General features: G+C 43.2%; 1 protein-coding gene across 1 annotated transcript; it reads left to right on the top strand.

Annotated features, from left to right (window-relative positions):
• The first annotated feature begins 2,496 nt into the window (after window positions 1-2,496).
• LOC117374716 (potassium voltage-gated channel subfamily A member 1-like) lies at window positions 2,497-21,447 on the top strand. The gene is made up of 3 exons (XM_033970905.2): window positions 2,497-2,623; window positions 5,080-5,772; window positions 18,139-21,447. Exons 2-3 carry the CDS (start codon window positions 5,125-5,127, stop codon window positions 19,054-19,056), a joined length of 1,566 nt encoding a protein of 521 aa, XP_033826796.1. The 5' UTR covers window positions 2,497-2,623; window positions 5,080-5,124; the 3' UTR covers window positions 19,057-21,447.
• Window positions 21,448-24,551: the final 3,104 nt, after the last annotated feature.

Here is a 24,551-nt window from a genome sequence, read left to right as displayed (position 1 = left end):
CAGTGGTAGTTTTCATGTTAACAGCTCCTTTTACCTTTAGTTCAGTAGAGAACTAAAGGTAAAATACCAGGGCTGAAACCTTCCAAATGATTCTAGTGAAGGTGTGTGGAGTTTAAAAACACAGCGGAGCACTTCCTGTATTGCCACATGACATCACAAGGTGGATCAGAGAATAGCGTAATTTGGGGATCATGGGGAGGTTGGGATCAGTCTCCAGGAAATGAATGGAAGTCAATGGGATGTCCCCAAGAAGCATGTAAACCCGACATGTGTGTGCGTGTGTAGGTGTGTTTGTGTGCGTGTGTGAGGACGGGGCCAAAGGCTAACAGAGTCGTCATTTTGGGCTTTAGGAGGCGGCTCGGGGCAGAACCAAGAGCAGCTTTTGAAGAGTGAAGAGGATTGGATTTCCTCCTGCAAGCATTCCCTGGGATCTAAGCGTGAGAGGAAGAGAGAGAGGAGGGAGAGATGGGGGAGGAGAGGGAGAAGGAGGAGGGAGAGGGAAGAGGGAGAGATGGGGGGAGGAGGGTCGGAGAGAGGGTCGGAGAGAGGGTCGGGAGAGGGAGGAGGGAGAGATGGGGGAGGAGGGAGGGAGAGAGGGGAGGGAGAGATGGGGGAGGAGGGTCGGAGAGATGGGGGGAGGAGAGAGGGAGAAGGAGAGGGAAGATGGAGAGATGGGGGAGGAGGGAGGGAGAAGGAGGAGGGAGAGGGAGGAGGGAGAGAGAGGGGGAGATGGGGGGAAGAGGGAGGGGAGGGAGGATGGAGAGATGGGGAGGAGGGAGGGAGGGGGGAGAGATGGGGGAAGTGAGAGGGAGAGAGGGGAGGATGAGGGAGAAAGGAGAGATGGGGGAGGAGAGAGGGAGAGATGAGAGGGAGAGAGGGGAAGGGGAGAGAGGAGGGAGAGAGGGAAGGAAGAGGGAGGAGGGAGAGATGGGGGAGGAGGGGGAGGAGAGAAAGAGAGAGGGTGGAGGGAGAGATTGGGGAGGAGGGAGGGAGAGAGGAGAGGGAGGAGGGAGAGAGTGGAGGGAGAAGGAGGAGAGCATGTGTGTGTGTGTGAGACAGACCCAGAGAGAGGTGGAGAGAGGGAGAGAGAATGAAGAGATAGCGGATAGAGGGAGAGAGGAAAGGAGAGAGAGTGTGTGTGAGAGCGAGAGGAGAGAGTGTGAGAGAGAGGAAGATTTGAGAGAGAGAGGTGCAGACAGTCTGTGAGCTCTGAACATGCCGTGGGGTCTGCTGCTGTCATGTGAGATGATCCCAGAGCACAGGTCCTACACACACACACTCACACACATGCACAAACACACAAACATACAAACACACACATGCACATGGAGACACACACACAAACAACACATGCACATACAAACAAACGCGCAAATACACACACGAACACACAAAAACACACACATACACATGCAGACACACACACAAACACAAACAACACATGTACATACAAACACACGGACAAATACACACACACATACACACAAAAACACACACATGCACATGCAGACACACACACAAACAACACATGCACATACAAACACACGCACAAATACACACACGTACACACAAAAACACACACATCCACATGCAGACACACACACAAACACAAAAACACACACATAAATACAAATACAAACAGATGCACAAACAAACAAACACACATACAAATATGCACAAACACACATACATACAAATACACACACACACCCCCCGACATACATACACACACACACACAAAGACATACACACACACAACCACACACACAGGAAATGGCACTGTTATTAAACACATTTGTCATAGTTATGTTCATTTATAATAATGTCCTTCGAGGATCAATAACGAGTTTGTTTGATGATTTCACTTAAAGTCACAGTGTGGAAGTTTCTGAGGGCAGAGAGTTAAAGCCACACTTTGGAACATTCTCCATGAAGATAGAAACGTTTTATGGTCATACTGTAAAATACTATAGCCAATGAACAACATTTCCATGGAAGCAAGCAGGACATGTCAGGTTTGTGGAAATGCAAGCCCGCTCACAGTAAGGAAGTACGGACGTTTTTCAGTGCTATAAAACATCCATAATGCAAAAACACGCTTTTACTTTAGTCAATTTTTTTGGCCAAAAAGTTACAAACTGGAGCTTAATAAAATATGAATTACATGTAATATAGATACATGTATTACTATGTCTTTCTGTGTAAAATGAGAGAGGAGCAGATCTAGGAAAAAGGGAAGAGGAGGAGGGGGGGGGGGGGGGGGAGAGGGAAGAGGAGTGGGGGGAGAGGGGGAAAGAGGGGGAGAGGGGAGAGGAGAAGAGAAAGTGGGGAGTGAGGAGGAAACAGCTGGTAGATCTAGGAAGCAGGGGTGAGTTGGGAGAGGGGTGAGATGGGGGCAGGTTCACTTCGGGAAGAAGGGACGACACAGGCGGAGAGGGGTGAGAGAATGTGTGTGTGTGGAGGGGGGGGGCAGGTTCACTTCGGGGAGAGGGGACGACACAGGGGCAGAGAGGCAGAGGGGCAGTTGGAGTTTGGTGCCCGGAGGAAAAGCTTGTCCCAAAGACGAGAGCTGATCCAAAAGGAGGAAATGGACCCTCGGAGGAGCGGACTGGACTGAGACCAGGTCAGGACTCTGCTCTGGGACATGTGGACATGTGTTATACAGAACAAAAGAGGGTTCACTTTACAGGAGACACACAACAACTTACACTTTAGTAACACAAAGATCTACCTACAATGTGTAAGAAAATACTACTCCACTTGTACATTCTACTTATACATTCTACTTGTGAAATTTGCAGAAACAAGAAATGAAACTGTTAAACTAAACTGTTAAAGCAGCACTATGTAACTTTTCTGGTGGAGGATCTGTCTAAATTTTTGCATCCATGACGATGTAATTACTTTGCTTGGAATGTTTCCCAGTATGGTGTTAAACTTAGTTATCTCCGTGGAAACGAGCAAGAGATGCCACCAGACCAAGTCACTGGCCAGATCTGTGGAGAGGGTGGTCCCGACTGTAGATGTACATGTTATTTGAGCATTAAAACACCCATAACTGAATGAATGGCAGATGACAGATAAGTTTAATGCCACACTGCGAAACATTTCAGACAAAGTAATATGAGTGAGTGAGGTGCATTTGAAATTCAAAGGGGTCAAAGTCTATACTGTTGCATTATGTTTCATTATTTATCTCGTCTCAAATGAGTGTGCAAACCTTCATAAATGAGGTTTGTACCCCTGTAGACCCGGGCCTGTAATATCATCTCCATGGAGACGACCTTCAACCCAAAAATTTACACAGTGCACCTTTAAGAGTAGATCACTTGAATACAAGGATTGTTTACGTGGCACACAGTTCTATGAATGAAAGTGAGCCTTATATTAAAAAGCCTCTTCAAACCTATTCCAAAACAATTTCACTGGAGTACTATAGCACCTGCTACTGCCCCCTCCTGTGTAATGGACACACGAGTACTACTGTTACTGTGGAGTACGAGTCTGACCCTCATGTCTCCCACAATGAAGTACCGAGACCTGAGCTCACACTTTCCATGGAACAGAGTCTCTAATATTTGGTCTTGTTATAGGCCTGATACAGTCCTGATATAATCCTGTTATAGTCCTGGTTCAGTCTGGGTTCAGTACTGCTATGATCCTGGTTTAGTCTTGGTTTAGTCTTGGTTTAGTCCTGGTTTAGCCCTGGCTCAGTCCTGGTTTAATCCTGGCTCAGTCCTGTTTTAGTCCTGGGACAGAGTAAGAGGAGCCTTCACAAATGTTTGGCTCTGATGCAGCAGATGTTATGTGAACACCTCCTGGATTGTGATGGGACAGTCACAGAGATTTCACAATAGAACAGAGTCCTGGTTCAGAGGAGGCTCATGGCAGGAGAACATCAGTATAAACATGTCTCTGTGGAGTTTGCATATTCTCTCTATGTCTGGGCAGGGTACCCTGGTCCTCCTATACCCAGGCTCTCCACAGACTGATATTTGTCACTCTGAATAGAGTTCTACACGTGAGTCTGAAACAGCTCGGAAAATGATCGGAAAATGCAGAATGTCATGACAATAATTTGAATATGACACAACAACAGAACAAGATGAAAACTCAGACCTTTTGTTACATTCACAAATGCAAAATCGGCACGATTCTCACAAACAACAGTCTGTGTTGCCACTAAAATAGGCAGAAGTCTGTCGCCGTCATCATGTTTGTTTTGGTTTGTTTGGGCTCTTCTCCTTTGGCTTCTGCACAAACCTTCATGCTGCTCTGTGATTGGTCCGTCCTTACAGTGGGAGTTTCTCAAGATTGATTCTCGTGAGACTGTGACTCACAGATATTGTGAGAATCCATCGTGCTATGTAAGGTTAGGTCTCTTAGTCTTGCAGTATGATGAAGTTTCGTGATTTTAGTGAGTCACAAACTCTTGAGAATCCATTTTGTTCAGCTCCAGTGATAAATCCCAGGACTGACCAATCACAGAGCAGCAGCGTGCTTTGGGTCAGCGCCGAGCGAACCAAAACAAATATGTAGACACAGACACATGTTCTTTGGTCTAATTTAGGCGAAAGATACACTTTTGTTTTTGTTTTAGAAAACTTTGTGCTTTAGTAGAGGAAATCCCAACGGGATTCAACTAAAGCTTGATTTCTCTGCTTGTTCTGCGTCACGTTGACCAATCAGCATGAGGTATTTGTTTGAACTCTCCTGTCACTGGTTCCAATCACTTTCAGCAATAGTCGTCCCAGAAGTCAGTTCAAAGTGCGACACACATCAGTCTGGAGAGAAGTTTAGAGCTGAAAAATAGATTAAGACAAAAATCTAGATTTTTTACTGGTGGATTGGTGGGAGTTTTCAAGTTTGATCCCAACTTTGGTGTCTGTACTGTTCTCAAATGATTTCAACAGAAGTCGTTACAGCTAACCTTATTAGCATAATAAAGCTAACTTTGGCTTTTGACATGTTAATGACAAAAAAATAGACAAAAAGGGGGGAAAAAATTAAGTTACAGTATAGTGACTTAATGACTTATAGTTCTTTGCATACCTCTGAACTCTCATTTGTTCCCTACAGTGCAACAAAACAAATTCACCAACGTTTAGACCATTGTCCGGTAAAATGGACAAAGAGGACGGAGACAACTCAAGTGAGGAGAAACTCAAACTGGATGAATGCAAAGAAACCAAAGACAAGAACAACCGTTTGGAGAAGGACATCAGTGAGAAGGCCCCTAGGAAGCGCCGGTGTGGGTGGAAAGGAGGCTGGGGGCTCACTGAACGTCTGGCGATAAATGTGTCGGGGATGAGGTACGAAACGCAGCTCCGAACGCTCGCACAATTCCCCGACTCATTGCTTGGGGACCCCAAACGCCGCTTACGCTATTTCGACCCACTGAGGAACGAGTTATTCTTGGACCGGAGCCGGGCCTGCTTTGATGCCATCCTGTACTTCTACCAGTCGGGCGGGAGGCTACGGCGGCCCGTGAACGTACCTATAGACATGTTCATGGAGGAGCTGCGGTTCTATGAGCTCGGAGAGGACGTAATGGACCGCTTTAAGGAAGACGAGGGATTTGCAAAGGAGGAAGAGAGGGCGCTGCCACAGGGGGAGCTGCAGAGGCGGCTGTGGATGCTGTTTGAGTATCCGGAGTCTTCCAGCGCCGCCAGGATCATCGCCATCATCAGTGTCATGGTGATCGTGGTGTCCATCCTCATCTTCTGCCTGGAGACGCTGCCCGAGTTCAGGCACGAGAAGGAGCTCCGAGAGGTGAGACTGAAGGCTCATTTAAGCTCCACTTTGTATGTAAACAAATTTGTGCGTTCCAAGCATAGACTGTATATATAAATGAACATACTAACCCGCTAGCCGCCGTGTTCCAAATAAGAAGTGATTATGGGCATACTTCCGGCTCCATCGACTCTGGCTACAAATCACTTTTTCTTGAAAAGCTGTCAGCCCTCTCTCCGTAATTGCTCCTGTCAGGTTCGGCATTTTGGTCTTAAAATGTTCATATTAACCCACTCTACATGACCCAGGTTATTTTTATTTTGCTATTCTGTCTGTAAATCAAGAGATGAACATTAATAACAAACAAATGAGACGCCTTCTTTCCCCGAGGTTGCTCCCGCTAGTGTTAGCAACAGGTTTGACTGACAAGGTTGTTAGGCGCCCTCTTCCTGCCAAACCAGCGGTGCGGGAGGGAAGGGGTGCTACCTTCAATACCCTCACTACTGACTGGCTCTTTGGTTGCTATGATACTCAGAATTCCAAATTGGAAATCTGCTCTAAATCACCCATATAACTGCTCTAGCCTCGATGAGCTTCTTTTGACTAGAGCCGAACGCTGTGGGTGACGTCACACTCACTTAGTCCACATCTTCATACAATCTATGCCAAAACCACCCAGACACTCTAACTGAAATAATTACAGACTTGAGCCGTGTGCTGGGATTCACAGAAGCATTATGTTACACCCTCGTTTAAAAGGGTTTAAAATAATAAAGCGCTCACATGTGTGGAGCTGTTCTTCAGACGCAGACACTGAGGAGGTGCTGACGGATCACACTTTGTTAAACACTTAGAACAATCTGAGGTCACACACTTCCTTCAGCTCCACAGAAAAGCTATAAGAAGAAACAGTTCAAACAAGACGACAAGGAAGACATAGCTCCATGAGAGGAATGTGCACTCACCCATGTACACTATGCCCAATCCCATTCACTGAGAACAGTGTAGTTCATTTGACTTGCTTCGAAGAGTTTCAACCTTGTTTTATATCAGTTTTATTTTCCAAAGCAGAGTGGTTAGCATCCCTCACAGCAAGAGGGACTCCCTAAAAGTTTGGCATTTTGTCTGGGGGCAGGACTTAACATTCTATTGCAACCGTAGCAACACACTTATAAACAGTGTTTTCCTGTTCACCTGAGCTGCCAAGTCTAAAAAACTTTTAAAGACTTTCTGACAAAACAAAAGCTGTCTGAATGTCTACACTATCTCCTATAGGGGGCACTATTTAGGGACTATTTAGGGATCATTTTTAGTGGTGTCCGAATGTCCCGTGGGTGAAATAGTAGTAAAATCAAAATTTCCCACAATGCACCTTGAAAAGTAGTGTCCAGTGCTGGTCACTAGACCGGTCAACACGACTGAATGAAGCAGACAGAAGCATTGGTTTATCGCACTGTTGATCCTGGTTATGAATAAAACACAATTAAATAAACCGTTATGGTGTAAAGTTGCTGGAGTTAGCTGCTTTAGCTCGAGCTGTTAAAAGAGAGATAATTTCCACATCTCAGATAAAAAGTTCAGTCCAGTTTACGTGAGATCCATTTTGACATAAATATGTATGATTATTATTAGTCCATGTCTATGTAATCACTCAGTCGTCCAGGTCTGATCCAAAGTAAAAGCTGAAGTTAAATCTATCAACTGGACAAAACGTTGTACGAGTGAAAAAGTTTCGCTGCTTGTCGAGCAGCGAAACGTCTTCATGATCAGGGTCAGGATCAATATCCCATTCACTGAGAATGGTGTAGTTCATTTGACTTGCTTCAAAATTTTTCAAACTAGTTGTACATCAGTTTTACTTTCCAATGTACTGAGTGGCATTGTGGCTGAGTGGTTGGCATCCCTCACAGCAAGAGGGACTCCCTAAAAGTCAGGGTCAGGATCAGGGTCAAGATCAGGGTAAGGATCAGGATCGTGGTCAGGATCAGGGTCCGGATCAGCCTTAGGATCAGGATCAAGGTTAGGATCTGGGTCAGGAACAGGGTTAGGTTTAAGAACAGGTAGAACAGGTTTAGAATTTGGGCATACATTTGCTAGAAGGGTGTTGGCAAAACTGAGCTGTATTTTTTAAACAAAACAAAATTATGAATGAAAGTATTAGTTAACTGTATTTAATGGATCACAAAAAATATTGCTGCCAGTGTCTCTGAACCTTCAAATTTGCATCTGCAGATTATGAAACAAACTCACTCTCCAGAAAAATACAGCATGCAGCGGAGGGTTAGCTTTGACTAACATGAAAAGCTAAGCCACGTCCCCGGACAAAATGCCAAGAATACAGGGAGTCCCCATAGCAAGAAGGTTCTGGGTTTGATTGCTGGATTGGATGGGAGTGTGACGTTCTCCCTTTCCCAGACCACAAGCTCTTACAATATTTTAGAGATTTAGGTCTGGATCTTCGTCCTGTCTCCTAAATTTTTGATGGGTGTGATTGACAGGTGGATTAACCAATCAGAGAAACACATGGTCTGTTTGTGTCAAAACAAACATGGCAGCTTATGAGTGAAAAATAAAGAGACTAACACAGAGGACTGAGGAACAGAGCAGATTTCTGCAGAATCGATAAGAGATGCAGCTAACTCCATTTATCTAAGGTAAAAGGAGTTTTAGATTTGGTTCTAAATGATACCAGAATCCTCAGAGTGTGTAAGAGCAGAGGAAAGACACAACCTAACACCTGAAAGGTCCAATATTACGCAAAACTCTGGACTTTTAGTGAGCTGTTAGCCATGATATAATGCTGTTACCTTCTCAAAAATATACTAAGAGTTTTGTTTCATTCATTTTATGTTTGAGTAATACTGCATTATTGGGCTGTCTGCATCTTGAACGCTCAAAACACTCTGTTCCACGTTGTGATGTCCTGAGGTGGTAATTAACAGCTCCTTTCACCTTTGGTTCAGTAGGGATCGGCGATTCCAGGGCTGAAATGATCCAAATGATTCTAGTGAAGGTGTATGGAGATTAAAAACACAATGGAGCACTTCCTGTATTACCATCACATCACAAGGTGGAAGAGAGTGTTTTCTGTTTGAGAGAAGAACTCTAAAGCCTAAATATTCAGGGTTCATGTGTTAAACATATGTGAATGAAACAAAACACAATTTAAGGTATGTCTGTGATGAGGAAACAACATTATAACATAGATTAGAGAATAGCGTAATATGACCCTTTAATATGTAAATACATATAAGAAAATTTGAGCTCCTAACTATAGATGTTACATTTGGTGGTCTGAAGATAAGGGCGGCTCCTGGAGGTGATGGGAATGTTCATGGAGAGTATTTTGGACAGGACTTGTTAAATCGGATCCAGGAACAGTTAAACCCAGAGGAAAAGTGCACGAGGTGACAGAAAACAAGACGGCTGTTTGTGGCTCTCAGGGGACTAGCTCCGAAACACAAGATAACAGAGACCTGCCCTGCTCTCCGCTCTATATAACATATTAATATGGCTTTAGACCTGCCTTTGAAGATTATAGCCTCTATCATGGTTTAAAGGGCCCATATTACAGTATTTAATGACTTATGCTGTAATGTTGTTTCCTCATCACAAACATACCTGGAGTTGTGTTTTGTTTCATTCACACATGTTAAACACATGAATCCTGCATATTTAGGCAGGGTTTGTGAGTTCTTAAGAAAACAGAAAACACTCTGTTCCCCCTTGTGCTATGACGTGGTAATACAGGAAGTGCTCCAGTGTGCTTTTAAACTCCATTCACTAGAATCATTTGGATGATTTCAGCCCTGAATTTGACGATCTCTATTGAACTAAATTAAAAGGAGCTGTTAACGTACCACTACATGACATCACATGTAGCTTTGGAGATGTAGACAGACTAATAATAAAGGGTTACTCAAACATGTATGAATGAAACAAAAAACAACTCCAGGTCTGTTTGTGATGAGGAAACAACATTATAACATGGCTAAAAGTTCATAAGAGTCAGTTTTGTGTAATATAGGACCTTTAACTTAAAGGTGTACTATGTAACTTTCCGATGGAATCTGCCACCTGCTTGTCTTCATGGAGATGTTACTATGCCTGCAATGTTCCACAGAATGGCATTAAACTTGTATCTCTCCATGGTGACAATTCAGCTTTAATCAAAGGAGCAGTTACACAATTCAAACTTGTGTGTACGGGCTACTCTGTTAGTACAAGGACGTGTAAACAGCTGAAAGAAACACTCCGCAGCTGACTCCTGTGGTCCTGAGTACTGCCTGTGACCTTGGTTCACACAAGTTTGATCTATGGAGAATTCTCACAACAGAACTGTTTAATCTGCTACTAACCATAACAGCTTCTGTACACTTCCACTGATTTAAACACAAGATTAAACAATTAATAATGAAAATACTGTGTGAAAATGGGGCATTAGAGTAACCAGACTGATGTGTCACTCTGAACCAGAGACTGTATAAAGAAGTGGACAAAGTGAGTGTGACATCACCCATAGTGTTTGGCTCCAGTCAAATGAAACTAATCGAGGCAAGCAGGTATAGGGGCCAATTTGGAGTCGAGTTCCATATTTGGAATTCTGACCGCAAATATCATAGCAACCAAAAAACTAATCCTGAGTGAGGATGTTGAAGGTGATGCCCCTTCCCGTCCTATGGTTTAGCAACCCTCTATATCAAACCTGTTAGCTAGCGGGAGCGACCTCAGTGAAGGAAGGCGCCTGATTTGTCTGTTATTAATGTTCATATTTTGAATCATAAACAAAATAGAGAAATAAAAAAGCCCTGGTTAATACAAACATTTTCAGACCAAAATGACGAGCCTGACAGCAGCAGTTACAGAGTCAGTGGAGCTGGAATTGCATATGCTCATACTCACTTCCTATTTGGAACGTGGCAGCTAGCAGGTTAGTTATGTCCACTTATATATGCAGTGTATGCTCTGAATTGATTTCTGGATTGGCTCTTTCTGAAAGCGATCGGGAAAAGGCATCACAGCAGTAGAAAAGGCGAGAAATCATAGACCAGGGGTGGGTACTCTTTTTGACACACAGGGGCCAGGCCAGGAGATTTTATATATATATATATATATATATATATATATATATATATATATATATATATATATATATATATATATATATATATATATATATATATATATATATATATATATATATATATATATATATATATATATATATATATATATATATATATATATATATATATATATATATATATATATATATAAATCACATTAAAGATTTGGCCTGTAACATGTAGTAAAGCATGAATATGCATGGCTCAGTGTACAAATTGTTTTCCAAATGTATTAATTAAAAACGTTTTCATCAAGTGCCAAAAGACCAACAACTTGTTGAAAAGGTGAATTGAACAAGGTTTACCCTTACCTATTTTAATATAATTTGGTCACTTTTGGTGGGCCGGATTAATAAACCCGAAGGGCCGTGTGTGGCCCCCGGGCCATAGTTTGCCCATGTCTGTCATAGACTGTGTATATAATTGGATGCAGTTAACCTGCTAGCCACTGCGTTCCAAAGAGGTTCTGATGCCAATTCACTATCTAAACTAGCAGTGTGGGAAGGTGCCTTCAACCACCTGGCTCCTGCTTGGCTGTTTGGATGAACTGCTAACCTTGATGAGCTTCATTTGGAGCCAAACACTGAGGGTGATGTCACACTGCCTCAGTCTACGACTTCATACTGTCTAGAGAAAAATCAAACTTTGGTTAAATCCAGTTGAGAGAAAAGATATCTTTACCATCCCCCATTTATATTTGTGTTTGCTGTTTTACAGTAGGGATGGGATGATAAACAATAATATAATTTATTGTCATAAAAAAGGTCGACAATAATCGTTCATATATAATATACACTCACCTGAAGGATTATTAGGAACACCATACTAATACGGTGTTTGACCCACTTTCACCTTCAGAACTGCCTTAATTCTACGTGGCATTGATTCAACAAGGTGCTGAAAGCATTCTTTAGAAATGTTGGCCCATATTGATAGGAGCATCTTGCAGTTGATGGAGATTTGTGGGATGCACATCCAGGGCACGAAGCTCCTGTTCCACCACATCCCAAAGATGCTCTATCGGGTTGAGATCTGGTGACTGTGGGGGCCGTTGTAGTACAGTGAACTCATTGTCATGTTCAAGAAACCAATTTGAAATGATTTGAGCTTTATGACATGGTGCATTATCCTGCTGGAAGTAGCCATCAGAGGATGGGAACATGGTGGTCATGAAGGGATGGACATGGTTAGAAACAATGTTCAGGTAGACTGTGACATTTAAACAATGCCCAATTGGCACTAAGGGACCTAAAGTGTGCCAAGAAAACATACCTCACACCATTACACCACCACCACCAGCCTGCACAGTGGTAACAAGGCATGATGGATCCATGTTCTCATTCTGTTTACGCCAAATTCTGACTCTACCATTTGAATGTCTCAACAGAAATCGAGACTCATCAGACCAGGCAACATTTTTCCAGTCTTCAACAGTCCAATTTTGGTGAGCTCGTGCAAATTGTAGCCTCTTTTTCCTATTTGTAGTGGAGATGAGTGGTACCCGGTGGGGTCTTCTGCTGTTGTAGCCCATCCGCCTCAAGGTTGTGCGTGTTGTGGCTTCACAAATGCTTTGCTGCATTCCTCAGTTGTAACGAGTGGTTATTTCAGTCAACGTTGCTCTTCTATCAGCTTGAATCATTCGGACCATTCTCCTCTGACCTCTAGCATCAACAAGGCATTTTTGCCCACAGGACTGCCGCATACTGGATGTTTTTCCCTTTTCAAATCATTCTTTGTAAACCCTAGAAATGGTTGTGCGTGAAAATCCCAGTAACTGAGCAGATTGTGAAATACTCAGACCAGCCCGTCTGGCACCAACAGCCATGCCACGCTCAAAATTGCTTAAATCATCTTTCTTTCCCATTCTGACATTCAGTTTGGAGTTCAGGAGATTGTCTTGACCAGGACCACACCCCTAAATGCATTGAAGCAACTGCCATGTGATTGGTTGATTAGATAATTGCATTAAGGAGAAATTGAACAGGTGTTCCTAATAATCCTTTGGGTGAGTGTATAATATATATATAATTGAGAATCACCAGAATGTTTCAAAAAAGCTACTTATCCACAGGGGAGTTGGCGAGAGTGGGGGCAGAATTGGACCCTCTTCCTATTAATTTGTATTAGATGAGGGGCCTATATGAAGCTTCTTGCCCCAGGCCTCCAATTTTCTGTTGACGGCCCTGCTCGCCCATAACGTTCTCTGCTAAAACGTCCTTGTTTTCACACAAAGCGCAATTGTATAAAAGTTGTTTGAACATGGAACTTATTCATAACATTAAAATGATTTATATCCAGGACATTTTTAAACTTTTAAACATTTTTTATTATTATTGTGATATTATCATTAATCACAATTATTTCCACCATGATAATCGCAGCACAAAATTTCAGTATCATCCCATGTCTCTTTTACAATAAGAATGGCACAAAGCGAGGAGCCGGGTGCAGGTGTGTGTGTGAGCGGTCAAAGGAGGAGTCTCACAGAGGAGAGAGGGACAGTGTAGAGACACACTGAGACATGAGGTCGTGTAGTGTTACTCTGCACAGATCTGAGGGTTCAAAATAGAGTCGGAACAGACACACCACATAGACCAGCGCTGTATTAATAAACTGTGAGTCACGCGCTGGACACAGGCAGAAAAACACTTTTCTGATGAGACCCACGGAAATGGACTTGGATCATTCACACAGAGACACCAGACATTTACAAGAGCAAGCACGGAACCTTTCACATACAGAAATTCATATTACTGTGTGCCCTGGTTTAGTCCTGGTTTAGTCCTGATTTAGTCCTGGTTTAGTCCTGGTTTAGTCCTGGCTTAGTCCTGGTTTAGACCTGGTTTAGACCTGGTTTAGACCTGGTTTAGACCTGTTGTCGGCCTGTTTTAGTCCTGATTTTGTCCTGGTTTACTTCTGATTTTGTCCTGGTATAATCCTGTTAAGTGTAGATTATGTGTAAAGAGGTGGCTCAATGGTTAAAATAAACCCAAAGGTTGCAGTTCAGTCCCACACTTCACCCTCCTCAGTCATGTGGTTGGTGGTTCTACCCCAGGGCAGCTGTGGCTACAGAGGCAACTTGTCACCGAGTGTTGAGAGTGATTGAATAATGCACAAAATAGACGCTTCCAGGAGTGACATGTTTAGAATTGATCCTTTGCAGCTGTTGTCGTTAACATTCCCTGGGGGTGTGATGCAAACTGTTGGCACTGCTTAATATGAGGCTTGTTAGACTTTAATCTGATCTTATTTTAATACAATCGGACCAGAAATAGCTGGTTTAGTTGGAACTACAACAGGTGAGCTGACTTGTGTTGTTAAACAAGTCCTTCTCAAATAACAACTCAATTACAGTCACACGCTATCTAGCATTATCTGACAGTTTTTCAGTTAGTCACTTTGACCTTTTTGTTGAAAATCAAACTCCTAAACAGGACCATGAACATTCAGATTGATCACAGGCTTTTCTGACTATCTTAAAACTATTTTGACAGTGTTTGCTATGAGTCCATTGTGTCTCTATGGTAAATGATGAACATTCCACCATAGAGATACATGTAGAACACCCCCAGCATGATGTCACGGCAAAGTACCAATATCTCCACATATAGCCTGGCACTAATCCGAACATTCCCATTCATTTTAATAGAACAATGACATTAACAGCAGTCATGGTTGTTGTTTATATTTTTGTTACATTTGCCAACAAGTAAAAATACTCATGATCAAGTTTCCAGTTTCTGAAGTTCACTGTTGTCCAGGATTTATGGAGCCTGATGAAATAAAACTAAAATGAAATTGTCAAACTATCATGGCCCGCTATATTTTTGTCCAGCATGGCGTGAGATTTAGGAAGTGTTTATTATGTGGTTCTTAGCATGTATGATAATGTAGGCATATATACACTAACTTTAATAATCTCATAGTGATGTTTTCTACCGCTCTGGTGTTACTCACGTGAGCTTGAGTGCTTTCAGTTGATAAAACAGCCCAGGTCTTTCATAGTTTGTGATGTTTGGAGGCTAAGCTAACTCTCCCATTGAAAATGCATTGGAGCAAACATGTGGAATGGGACCAGCTACACTGACCTTCTGTTTACAAACACTGGCAGGATCTAGAGTAAATGTACTTTGAGTGTCTGAAAAAGCATTAGATGAGACTAATGTGCTGTTGTAGAATAAACCGAAGTAATGCAAGAGTTGAAAGAAGAGAGAGAGAGAGACAGAGAGAGACAGAGAGAGACTGGAGTTCTACACAACACACTGAGTGTTGTTCATTCCAGTCTAGTACAGTCTGGTTATGCTTTTGTTGTAGGGAGTATTATACCTCTGAGGACCTAGGTCAAGGTAAAAAGGAGCTTGCAGTGATTGTACAGCACAGAAAAGCAATTTCTCTATCAGTTTCAGTATCAGTTTCAGCCCTGATGTATGGACCCAGTTAGACCTTAACCGTGAACATGCAGCAGCATCCTGTGTCTTTACTCTCCCCCGTCCCCCTCTCACCTCTCCCCCAGAGCCTGTAAAACCTGTCATAACTGTGTGACATTTACATCTGAGCCTGTGAAGCTTGTCTTACTGCAGCGTCATATAAAGCCGTACACACGAGTGAGGTATAGAGCCGTACACACGAGTGTGGCATTGAGCTGTACACTTGACCAAATCAAAACCATGACCGAGAGAGTTCCATGAGGGCCCCAGGAGCTCAGTATTTATGTGCTGATTCTGAAGCATAAAACATAGCCATGCTGACAAACTCACATACACTGGAAATACATTTGTAAATGATGACTAATGTGAAGAATTATACAGGCAGGGGTGAGCAGAGTCATAAAGTTCACTCCAAGTGATACTTGGATATTTGAGATATTAACTGAATGTCAACACGTGTTACCAAAAATGGCATATACACGCTGTAGCTCTGGGAAGGAGACAGGCCTCTTTTTGGCTCTCTTCTCTTTTTCCATCCATTCTTACTCCACATTGTAATTTCAAGTTGTTCAAATAAAAAAAAAAGTACTGCATTTGAAATACGCAGGAGACAAACATTGTGAAATGGCCCATAGACTGTATGAAGAAGTGGACTAAGTGAGTGTGATGTCACCCAAAGTGATCGGCTCCAGTCAAATGAAGGTCATCAAGGCTAGCAGTTATAGCAGCTAATATTTGGAAATCCGAACGTGAAAGCAAAGAACCAATCAAGAGCGAGGTTGTTGAAGGTAACACGCCTTCACACCCATACTGCTGGTTTAGCAGGGGGAAGGCGCTTAGGAACCGTGTTAAACAAACCTGTTGCTAAGACTGGTGTAAGCGACCTCGGGGAAGGCAGGCACTGTATTGGTCTGTTATGTTCATATATATATATATATATATATATGGGGGGTGTATATATATATATACACCCCTATATATATATATATATATATATATATATATATATATATATATATATATATATATACATACATACATACACACAAAGTCCACGCAGGGGACCCATCTCCAGATCTTGGTCAGGATTAGGAGGTCTTGGTGCATGTTTTGGGTTGATGCCTGGGGAGACATTTGGAGACCATAACTATAAATCTGGTGTGTTCCGTGTGTCTCCTGTATGTTTGGGAAGTAATATCTCACCAAACACACTTATAATGAGTAATGTCTGTGTTAAAAAATCTCTTGGGTATTTGAAAAAAGATTTTGAAATTGGATGCGTTCTCACATGACGAGGTCAAAGATATATTCATATAAAAATGTGCAGACGAATAAAAGCACATGGTCAGCACAGTTATCACAGTATCACTCTCTCTCACTCCCAGGACTAGGGACTCCCTAAATGTTCGGCATTACAGCACACAGCCATACTCACCTTCCATGTGCCAAAGCTCTAAAAATAACCAAATTAAACAAAGGGTATTATGTAAAACAAATTTTTTTTTAGCTTTCTCCCATATTAAAACGTCGTTCCCTCACCAAAAATATGCATGAACAGTGAGTTTTAGATGTCATGCATGCATGTTTGTGCATTGTGTCTCCATGGTAACTGGTGAACATTCCACCATAGAGACACATGTAGAACACCCTCAGTGTGACGTCACTGCAAAGTATCAATTGTAAGCCCTACTCTCCAGGCAAAGTGACAGGTGCAGAAGACAAAGGACAGGAGCAGAGGACAGGTGCAGAGGACAGGAGCACAGGACAGGAACAGGTGCAGAGGACAGGAGCAGAGGACAGGTGCAGAGGACAGGGGTAGAGGACAGAGGACAGGAGCCAGGACAGGTGTAGAGGACAGGGGCATAAGACAGGTGCAGGTGGCAGACTTCTCCCTGTTTAGTGCACACACTAAACCAGTGTGTTTACTCCGTCTCCTTGGAGCTGCACATCAGCTCTGGTTTCTCTGAAGGTCTGAGCTTTGGGCCACGGCACATTCAAACATTTCAACACTCCCCAAAGCCTCGAGTCCAGAGCCTCCAACACATTTAACACCCTGTTAAACCCAGCACCGGGAATATGAACTGTTTTAGGCTTACATCAAATGAGAGTTTAGGATGAGCTCATGGGCTTAGGCCTGCTCTGGCCTCTGGGGGGCGCTCAGTGGAGAGTACTGTGCGTGAGGCTGGATAGACACAGGGGACACTGGACGACATGGAGTCTCAGGTCACCCTCATGTAGTCCATTTGGTCAGAAAGCAGTGGTACAGGAGCAATATATTCATATGATAGTGTTCTTAAACCAGCCCTATTGTGCTTGTGTGTGCTCTATAGTTATGATCTACAACAACCGTGGATCATTATGTTAAAATTACAATATTCATCTAAAACAACTTAATAAAAGAAACACTAACATAAAAGTCCACTGACTGGGGAGCTGACATTGTCGTAAACGTCATCACAACAAAGTGTTGCATTGTGTCGGCCCCTCCTATGCATAGCTGCAGATCACACAAGCGAGCAGCACGTTTTTTTTCATCTGCCGAATCCTATGAGTATCACCAATTAAGAAAATAAAACTGGAGAAAGAAGTGCGTACATCACAGTGAGTGTGTGCCGGCGGAGGTGAAAAGGGGGTAGATCAGAAAAATGGTGTTTTGAAAATAAGCGATTAAAGATTACTCAAACATGAATCACTCCAAATACAACTTCAAATGCTAAATGAGAAGAAACAACTAAAATATGGTTAAAAGCTCTGAACTTTTTTTTGGTAGAATACCCCCAGTATGATGTCACCGCAAAGTATCAATATGACCACATCAGCTCAAACTGTGTTCCTTCTGTTTTTCTTCACAGCAACACACAGTGGAGCCTCACCCGACCATTGCCAATGAGACGGTGACCATCCCCCCGCGCTTCACACCGTTCCAGGACCCCTTCTTCATCGTGGAGACCATCTGCATCTGCTGGTTCTCCTGTGAGCTCCTGGTGCGGTTCTTCTGTGCTCCCAGCAAAGTCCTCTTCTGCAAAGACGTCATGAACATCATTGACCTCTTCGCCATCATCCCGTACTTCGTCACCATCGGCACTGAGCTCGCCAAGGACAAGGGAACACAGCCTTCCGTATCCCTCGCTCTCATCCGCGTCATCAGGCTTGTCCGTGTTTTCAGAATCTTCAAACTCTCCCGTCACTCAAAGGGATTGCAGATCTTGGGTCAAACTCTCAAAGCTAGTTTACGGGAACTTGCTTTGCTAATCTTCTTCCTTTTCATCGGCGTCATCCTCTTCTCCAGCGCGGTGTATTTCGCGGAGGTAGACAGGCCCAACACGCTGTTCACAAGCATCCCCGAAGCCTTTTGGTGGGCGGTGGTTTCCATGACGACGGTAGGCTACGGCGACATGTACCCGGAGACGGTCGGGGGTAAACTAGTCGGCTCTATGTGCGCCATCGCGGGCGTGCTAACCATCTCGCTGCCTGTTCCCGTCATTGTCTCCAACTTTAGTTACTTCTACCACCGGGGTATGGAGTGCGAGGATACGACGCAGTACCATCACGTTGAGACTTCGCTGTGGGAGAACGAGGGGGAGGATGAGGATGGAGAGGGGGAGGATGGGGGAGGAGGAGAGGACTGGCCTGGGGAGTTTATGGAAGATATGGCGCCGCTGTACGAGCCGAATAACAGCCAAGTGTGCCACCCTCTCAACGGGACGATTCCGTCGGGGCAAAAAGCTGTGAGCTACTACCACAGTGAGCCGTTGGTGACACAGGTGTGAGGGAGAGAGAGGGGAGAGGGAGGAGAGGGAGAGAGGAGAGAGAGGAGAGGAGAGAAAGGAAAGGGGGAGAGGGAGGCTAAGGGAGAGAGGGGTAGAAAGAGAGGTGGGGAGGGCGGTTACGGAAGGAGAGGGGGAGAGGAAGAGGGAGAGAGGGGGTACAGTAGGGTTGTCAAAAGTATCGAAAATCGGATACTAATCGAAACTAAAAATAGTTTTGAAACTAGATACTTATTTGAAGAAACGAACCTTTCCTGAATAGCTTTAGAAAGACCACATAGATTAGTATACGTCCATGGACGACTATGGAACCTACCTGGACCACTGAGGGATTACACAGAAATAAGGCCACATGGGAATATAAAAGAAAGTACTACCATTCTATTGTCTAAAGAAAGAGAGATTTTAATTATCATCGTGGTATCTGAATCAGCATCGAGTATCTATTCCTTACTACTGAAATCGCGTATGAAATTTTAGTATCATGACAACACTAGGGTAGACCGAGGAGAGGAAGAGGGAGTGCAAGGGCAGAGAAGGAAAAGGGGAAAAAAGAGATGGTAGAGATGGAGAGGGTGAGGGAGACAAAAAAGAGGAGAGATGAGGGGAGGAGGAGGGGTGTTTCTTCAGTTTATACTGCCTTTTTTAGTTCATATGCACTTATTGCTTTTATGTTAAAAATGCCCTATGTAACACTTTGGTGGGGGATCCATCACCTGACTGACTCCATGGAGATGTCAGTGCTTTGCCTAGAATGTTCCACCAAGCTACATATAGTGCGTCTTTAATGAGGGATAATAATGTTAGATATTCTATTGAGTTTGTATTAGGCCGCTTTGAAAAAGCAGTCACCTCTGGGCATTACGTTTGAAAACACAGGTATTGAAATGATGCTGGCTTTGGTCAGATCCATAAAATGAATTTCCTCCTACATCCATGTCTGAATCCAAAAGAGTCTAGAATCGGATCAGAGAGTTCTTTTTCACCTTCTCTTTATAAGGAGCATGCATCTCTCTGATTGGTTAATCTACCTGTCAATCATGCCCCAACAACAGACTGTGTATATCAATGGACATAGCTAACCTGCTAGCCGCTGCGTTCAAAACAGAAAGAGAGCATGGGTGCTCTTCTGGCTCCACTGACTCTGGCTCCAATTCATTTAACACTGAAAAGCTGTGGCCCCTCTCTGTTGTCAGGCTCTGCTGCAGTAATTTGTGATTTTGTCTGTAAATCAAGTTATGAACATTAATAACAGACAAATCAGGCGTCTCCTTTCCCTGAGGATCCCGACTAGCGCTAGTAACAGGTTTGATTGATCACGTTGCTAAGCTAAACCAGTGGTGCGGGCGGGAAGAGGCGTTAGCTTCAACAGCCTCATTCCACATCGGCTCTTCTGCTGCTATACTTGCGTTTGAAATTACTAATATGGAACTTGGCTCCAAATTCGCCCTCATAACTGTTAGCCTCGATGAGCTTCATTTGACTGGAGCTGAATGCTATGGGTGACATCACACTCCCTCAGTCCACTTCTTTATACAGTCTATGGTCCAACTGAAATCAGGGAGACAGGATACGGTTCCAGACAGACTCGTCTTTTTGGTCAAAGTGTGCGGTTCTGGCTGGACAGGTGATAAATGCACTGGATGAGGGTCTAGCCAATGAGTCAGTGTAGATTCTTTAAAAGCCTCTGCTGATGCTGACAACACTCTTAATGTTTTTGCACTTTAGTTTGTGAAATTCTGCTGCAGATTTACTCATAAAGAAGCTTATTTATATCAGTCTGATTTTTTATTACAGTTTGAAAAAGTCTCTGCACTTGTGTACTTGTACTGTTGGTATCAGCTCTCAACAGATAGTCCCAATATCAGTATAAATTTAACTAGGACTAGCTCAGACTAAAACAGGACTCAACTCAGACTAAACATGGACGTAACCTGGATTCAAACAAAACCTATTTGTATTTTTTCTATTTTGAATTTTGCAGAACTTTGGCAACTGTTTTGTTTAGATCTAGAACATGTCCTATAGAGGTGTTTTATTGGTGATACTGGTACAAACATTTATACTTTAACTGGAAAGGTGTCTTTGAGCAAGACACTGAATAGTTTTGCAGCTGCTGTACAGCACATCCTGCGATGCTAAAGACATTGGACACTGTGTTTGTAGAAGCTACATTTGAACAATGTTGTGTATTTTAAATTTTGTATTTCGAGGTCTTAAACTGTTCACTGCTACAGACTTAATGTAAATATGTGCTGTAGAACATTTGGGTCATGAACTCACCTTTTAAAAATGCTTGTGTGAATGTGGATTTATAAAGTATGAACAGAAATCAAATGCTTCCATATCTTGTATCTATATTAATGCTAATAAAGAGCTTATTTTGTGTTTCTGTAGAGTAAATGTTTAAGTATCTGCACTCGCATCGCACTGGCACAGCTCTGAACAGAGCATTCAGCCTTTGTGCCCTCGGGCCTTACATTTTGATCATGTTTGAATTTGTGAATGCGTTGATGTGCAGCCACATAGGTCTGAGCCCAGGGCAGCCATGGCTTCACAGAGTGAAACACACTTTAGCTTTTAATTAACCACTGTTAACATTAACTATGTAGGACCTTTCAAGATAGTCAAAGAGCTTCACAGAGCATTGTTCACTCCACACTTCACTCCATAACTGCTGTTGCCACGGGGACAGACTGACAGCAGCAAGGCCGTCAATCTGTACCATTAGCCCCTCCGACCAACAACGGCACTCACGCCCCACATTCATACTAGGCAATGTGCCTAAAGCAGGGCTGGGCAAACTTTTTGACACATGGGCCACAATGGGCTCTAAAATTTTACAAAGGGGTTGGGCCAGGAGATATATATATATATATATATATATATATATATATATATATATATATATATATATATATATATCACATTAAAGATTTGGCCTGTAACATGTAGCAAAGCACAAATATGCATGGCTCATTGTACAAATTGTTTCCCAAATGCATTAATTAAATTAATAATTAATTTATTACATTTCAGTTAAATAAACACTGTAGAAAAAATTTGAACAAGGTTTACCCTTACCTATTTTAATATAATTTGGTCACGTTCGATGGGCCAGATTAATAAACCCAAAGGGCCTGGTGTGGCCCTTGGGCCGTAGTTTGCCCATGTCTAGCCTAAAGGCTCAATAACAGCCACTGGCGCCCCGCTGTGGCACCTGTTATTCCCAGCGGTCTCCTATCCAAGTACTGACCAGGCTCAGCCCTGCTTAGCCTCTGAGATCTGACCAGAGCAGGCTTTGACACACCAGTGGGACTAATGTAATATAATGATTTTGTATCAGGATTTTTACAGCAAAACACTAATGCCTACATAAGTCGAAATGACTTCACTGAAGCCTTTAGGTTTGTAAATCAAATCTGTGGATAGTGACATGTTGAGTAACTTGTCCTATCACCTCTCAGGAAGAAGGTTCCAGATTTGACTTGGGTCAGTTTTGCCTGTTCTCCCTATGTTTGAGTGGGTTTCCCTGTCAAACCTAAATATGCACAAATCCCCCTGCTAAGACAGTCCTGACGTAGACTAGACCAAGATCTGGAAATGGCTCCCACTACTCCATGACCCAGAGACACTGAAGGATGGCTCAAATGCAGAGGGCAATAAATAAAGTCTACCTTAACTTAATAGATCTAGCACTTAAAATAAGACAAAATCTACTCAAATCAAATTTTCCCTATTGGAGCCATTTTAACTTTTTGCAGTGCAGCGTCTCCATGTAGTGCAGAATACATCCATCAGGTGTCACCCTCCAGCTTCAGAACAGGCGTGCACAGCAGCTGTGAGCGCTCCTGGTTTGATTTACAGATATGTGACAGGAGACCGTGGAGAATCCAAACACCGAACCTCTCATTCAGAGCAGAGGAGCCCAATGGAGCAGATATTTATACATGACCCACATCCACACACAGCGAAGTCCACAGCGTGAACGACTTCCAGGCACGTTTCACTCTGCAGGAGCAATGCACTGTGGGAATATGACAGAGATTTACTGTTTAAGGAAAGAACAATGACAGAACCCACCATCTGGGAGAGTGAAAAACTGTTCTTAAAGAAGGGATATTATGCAAAATTGACTTTATGGAGCTTTCTCCCATGTTATAACATTGTCCCCTCATCAAAAACATGACTAAAGAGGTTTTAGATATCATCCATGCATGATTGAGTAATCTAGCGATCACTCCTTGGTCCTATTGAAACTCTTCGCATGGTTAGGTGTAATGTTCTGTACAAAGCTCTGCCCACAAGCCTACATCACATGACAATTTTCCATTTTTTTCTGATTGTGTTGAGTGCTGAAGGAGGAGTGTAGAGAGTAAAGGGAGGGGAGACTCGAGCAAAACATGTTAATACGTTATTTTGGGCGAATATAGCTTTTTCAAAATAATAAAAGGTAACATGGTAATCTAATCGTGTTATGTTAGTTAATACCCAATAGAAGTAAAGTACCCCGTAAGTAAGACAACTGTGTCACAAATATACCATGGAGTACAAATGTGGTTTTCCAAAATTTCCACACAAGGCAAGGTTAAGGTAAAGGTACACTTTACTGTCCCTATAGGAAAATTTGCCCTCTGCATTTGACCCATCCTTCCGTGTCCCAGGCCCAGGCATAGAGGGTTCACCACTTGATTATCTCAATGGCGATGTTATTACTTTGCCTGGAATATTTCTCAGTATGGCATTAAATGAATCTATCTGCTCACATGTATTGATATTTTGCAGCTATGGCAGAATGTTCAGCTGTTACCATGGTGATGCATACATTAGTGAACGCAGTCCAAAATGTTTTAAAATTGCTGGTCTCCATGGAGATAAATAAGTTTAATGCAATAGCGAGGAAGAGTCCAGACAAAGAAATCACAGCAATATCATCTCCATGGAGACCAGAAGGAGGTGGGCTCTGAACCACAAAAGTTCCACATTGCAGCTTTACCTTGTCTATTCCTTTGTGTTGTTGACGCACAGACTGAGCTCACGTCACAGAGCTGTGATTGGGTCCGTGTGGCCGTCTGCCGTCTGCCGCGCGATCAAAGGATTGACGCTGCTAACTCTGCTCTGAGAGGATTAAAAAACGCGTCTCCGCTTTCCATCGTTTTGTCCGAGTGTGTGTGGCAACCCTGTCCATCGAGTAATAAGTTTGTCTCTGGGATCTCTGCCTCATCTCGTCTCTACTGACGTGTGTCACAAATCCTGCCCAGATGGACCTCCACGCGGTGTTTAAGAAAACCCACAAGACGTCTCCATTATGGCAAATAAATCTCTCTTTTATTACACAGGCTGTGCACATGAGCTCTGAGGTGGGCGACTGGGGACAGGGGGCTGGACCACGTGAGCTCTGAGGTGGGCGACTGGGGACAGGGGGCTGGACCACGTCAGTTCTGAGGTGGGTGACTGGGGACAGGGGGCAGGACCACATGAGCTCTGAGGTGGGCGAC

This window comes from Periophthalmus magnuspinnatus, chromosome 8 (assembly GCF_009829125.3).
Source record: "Periophthalmus magnuspinnatus isolate fPerMag1 chromosome 8, fPerMag1.2.pri, whole genome shotgun sequence".
In the NCBI taxonomy this organism is placed as follows: domain Eukaryota; kingdom Metazoa; phylum Chordata; class Actinopteri; order Gobiiformes; family Gobiidae; genus Periophthalmus; species Periophthalmus magnuspinnatus.
The sequence above is the reverse complement of the archived record's forward strand: the minus strand, read 5'-3'. Positions and strand labels throughout refer to the sequence as shown.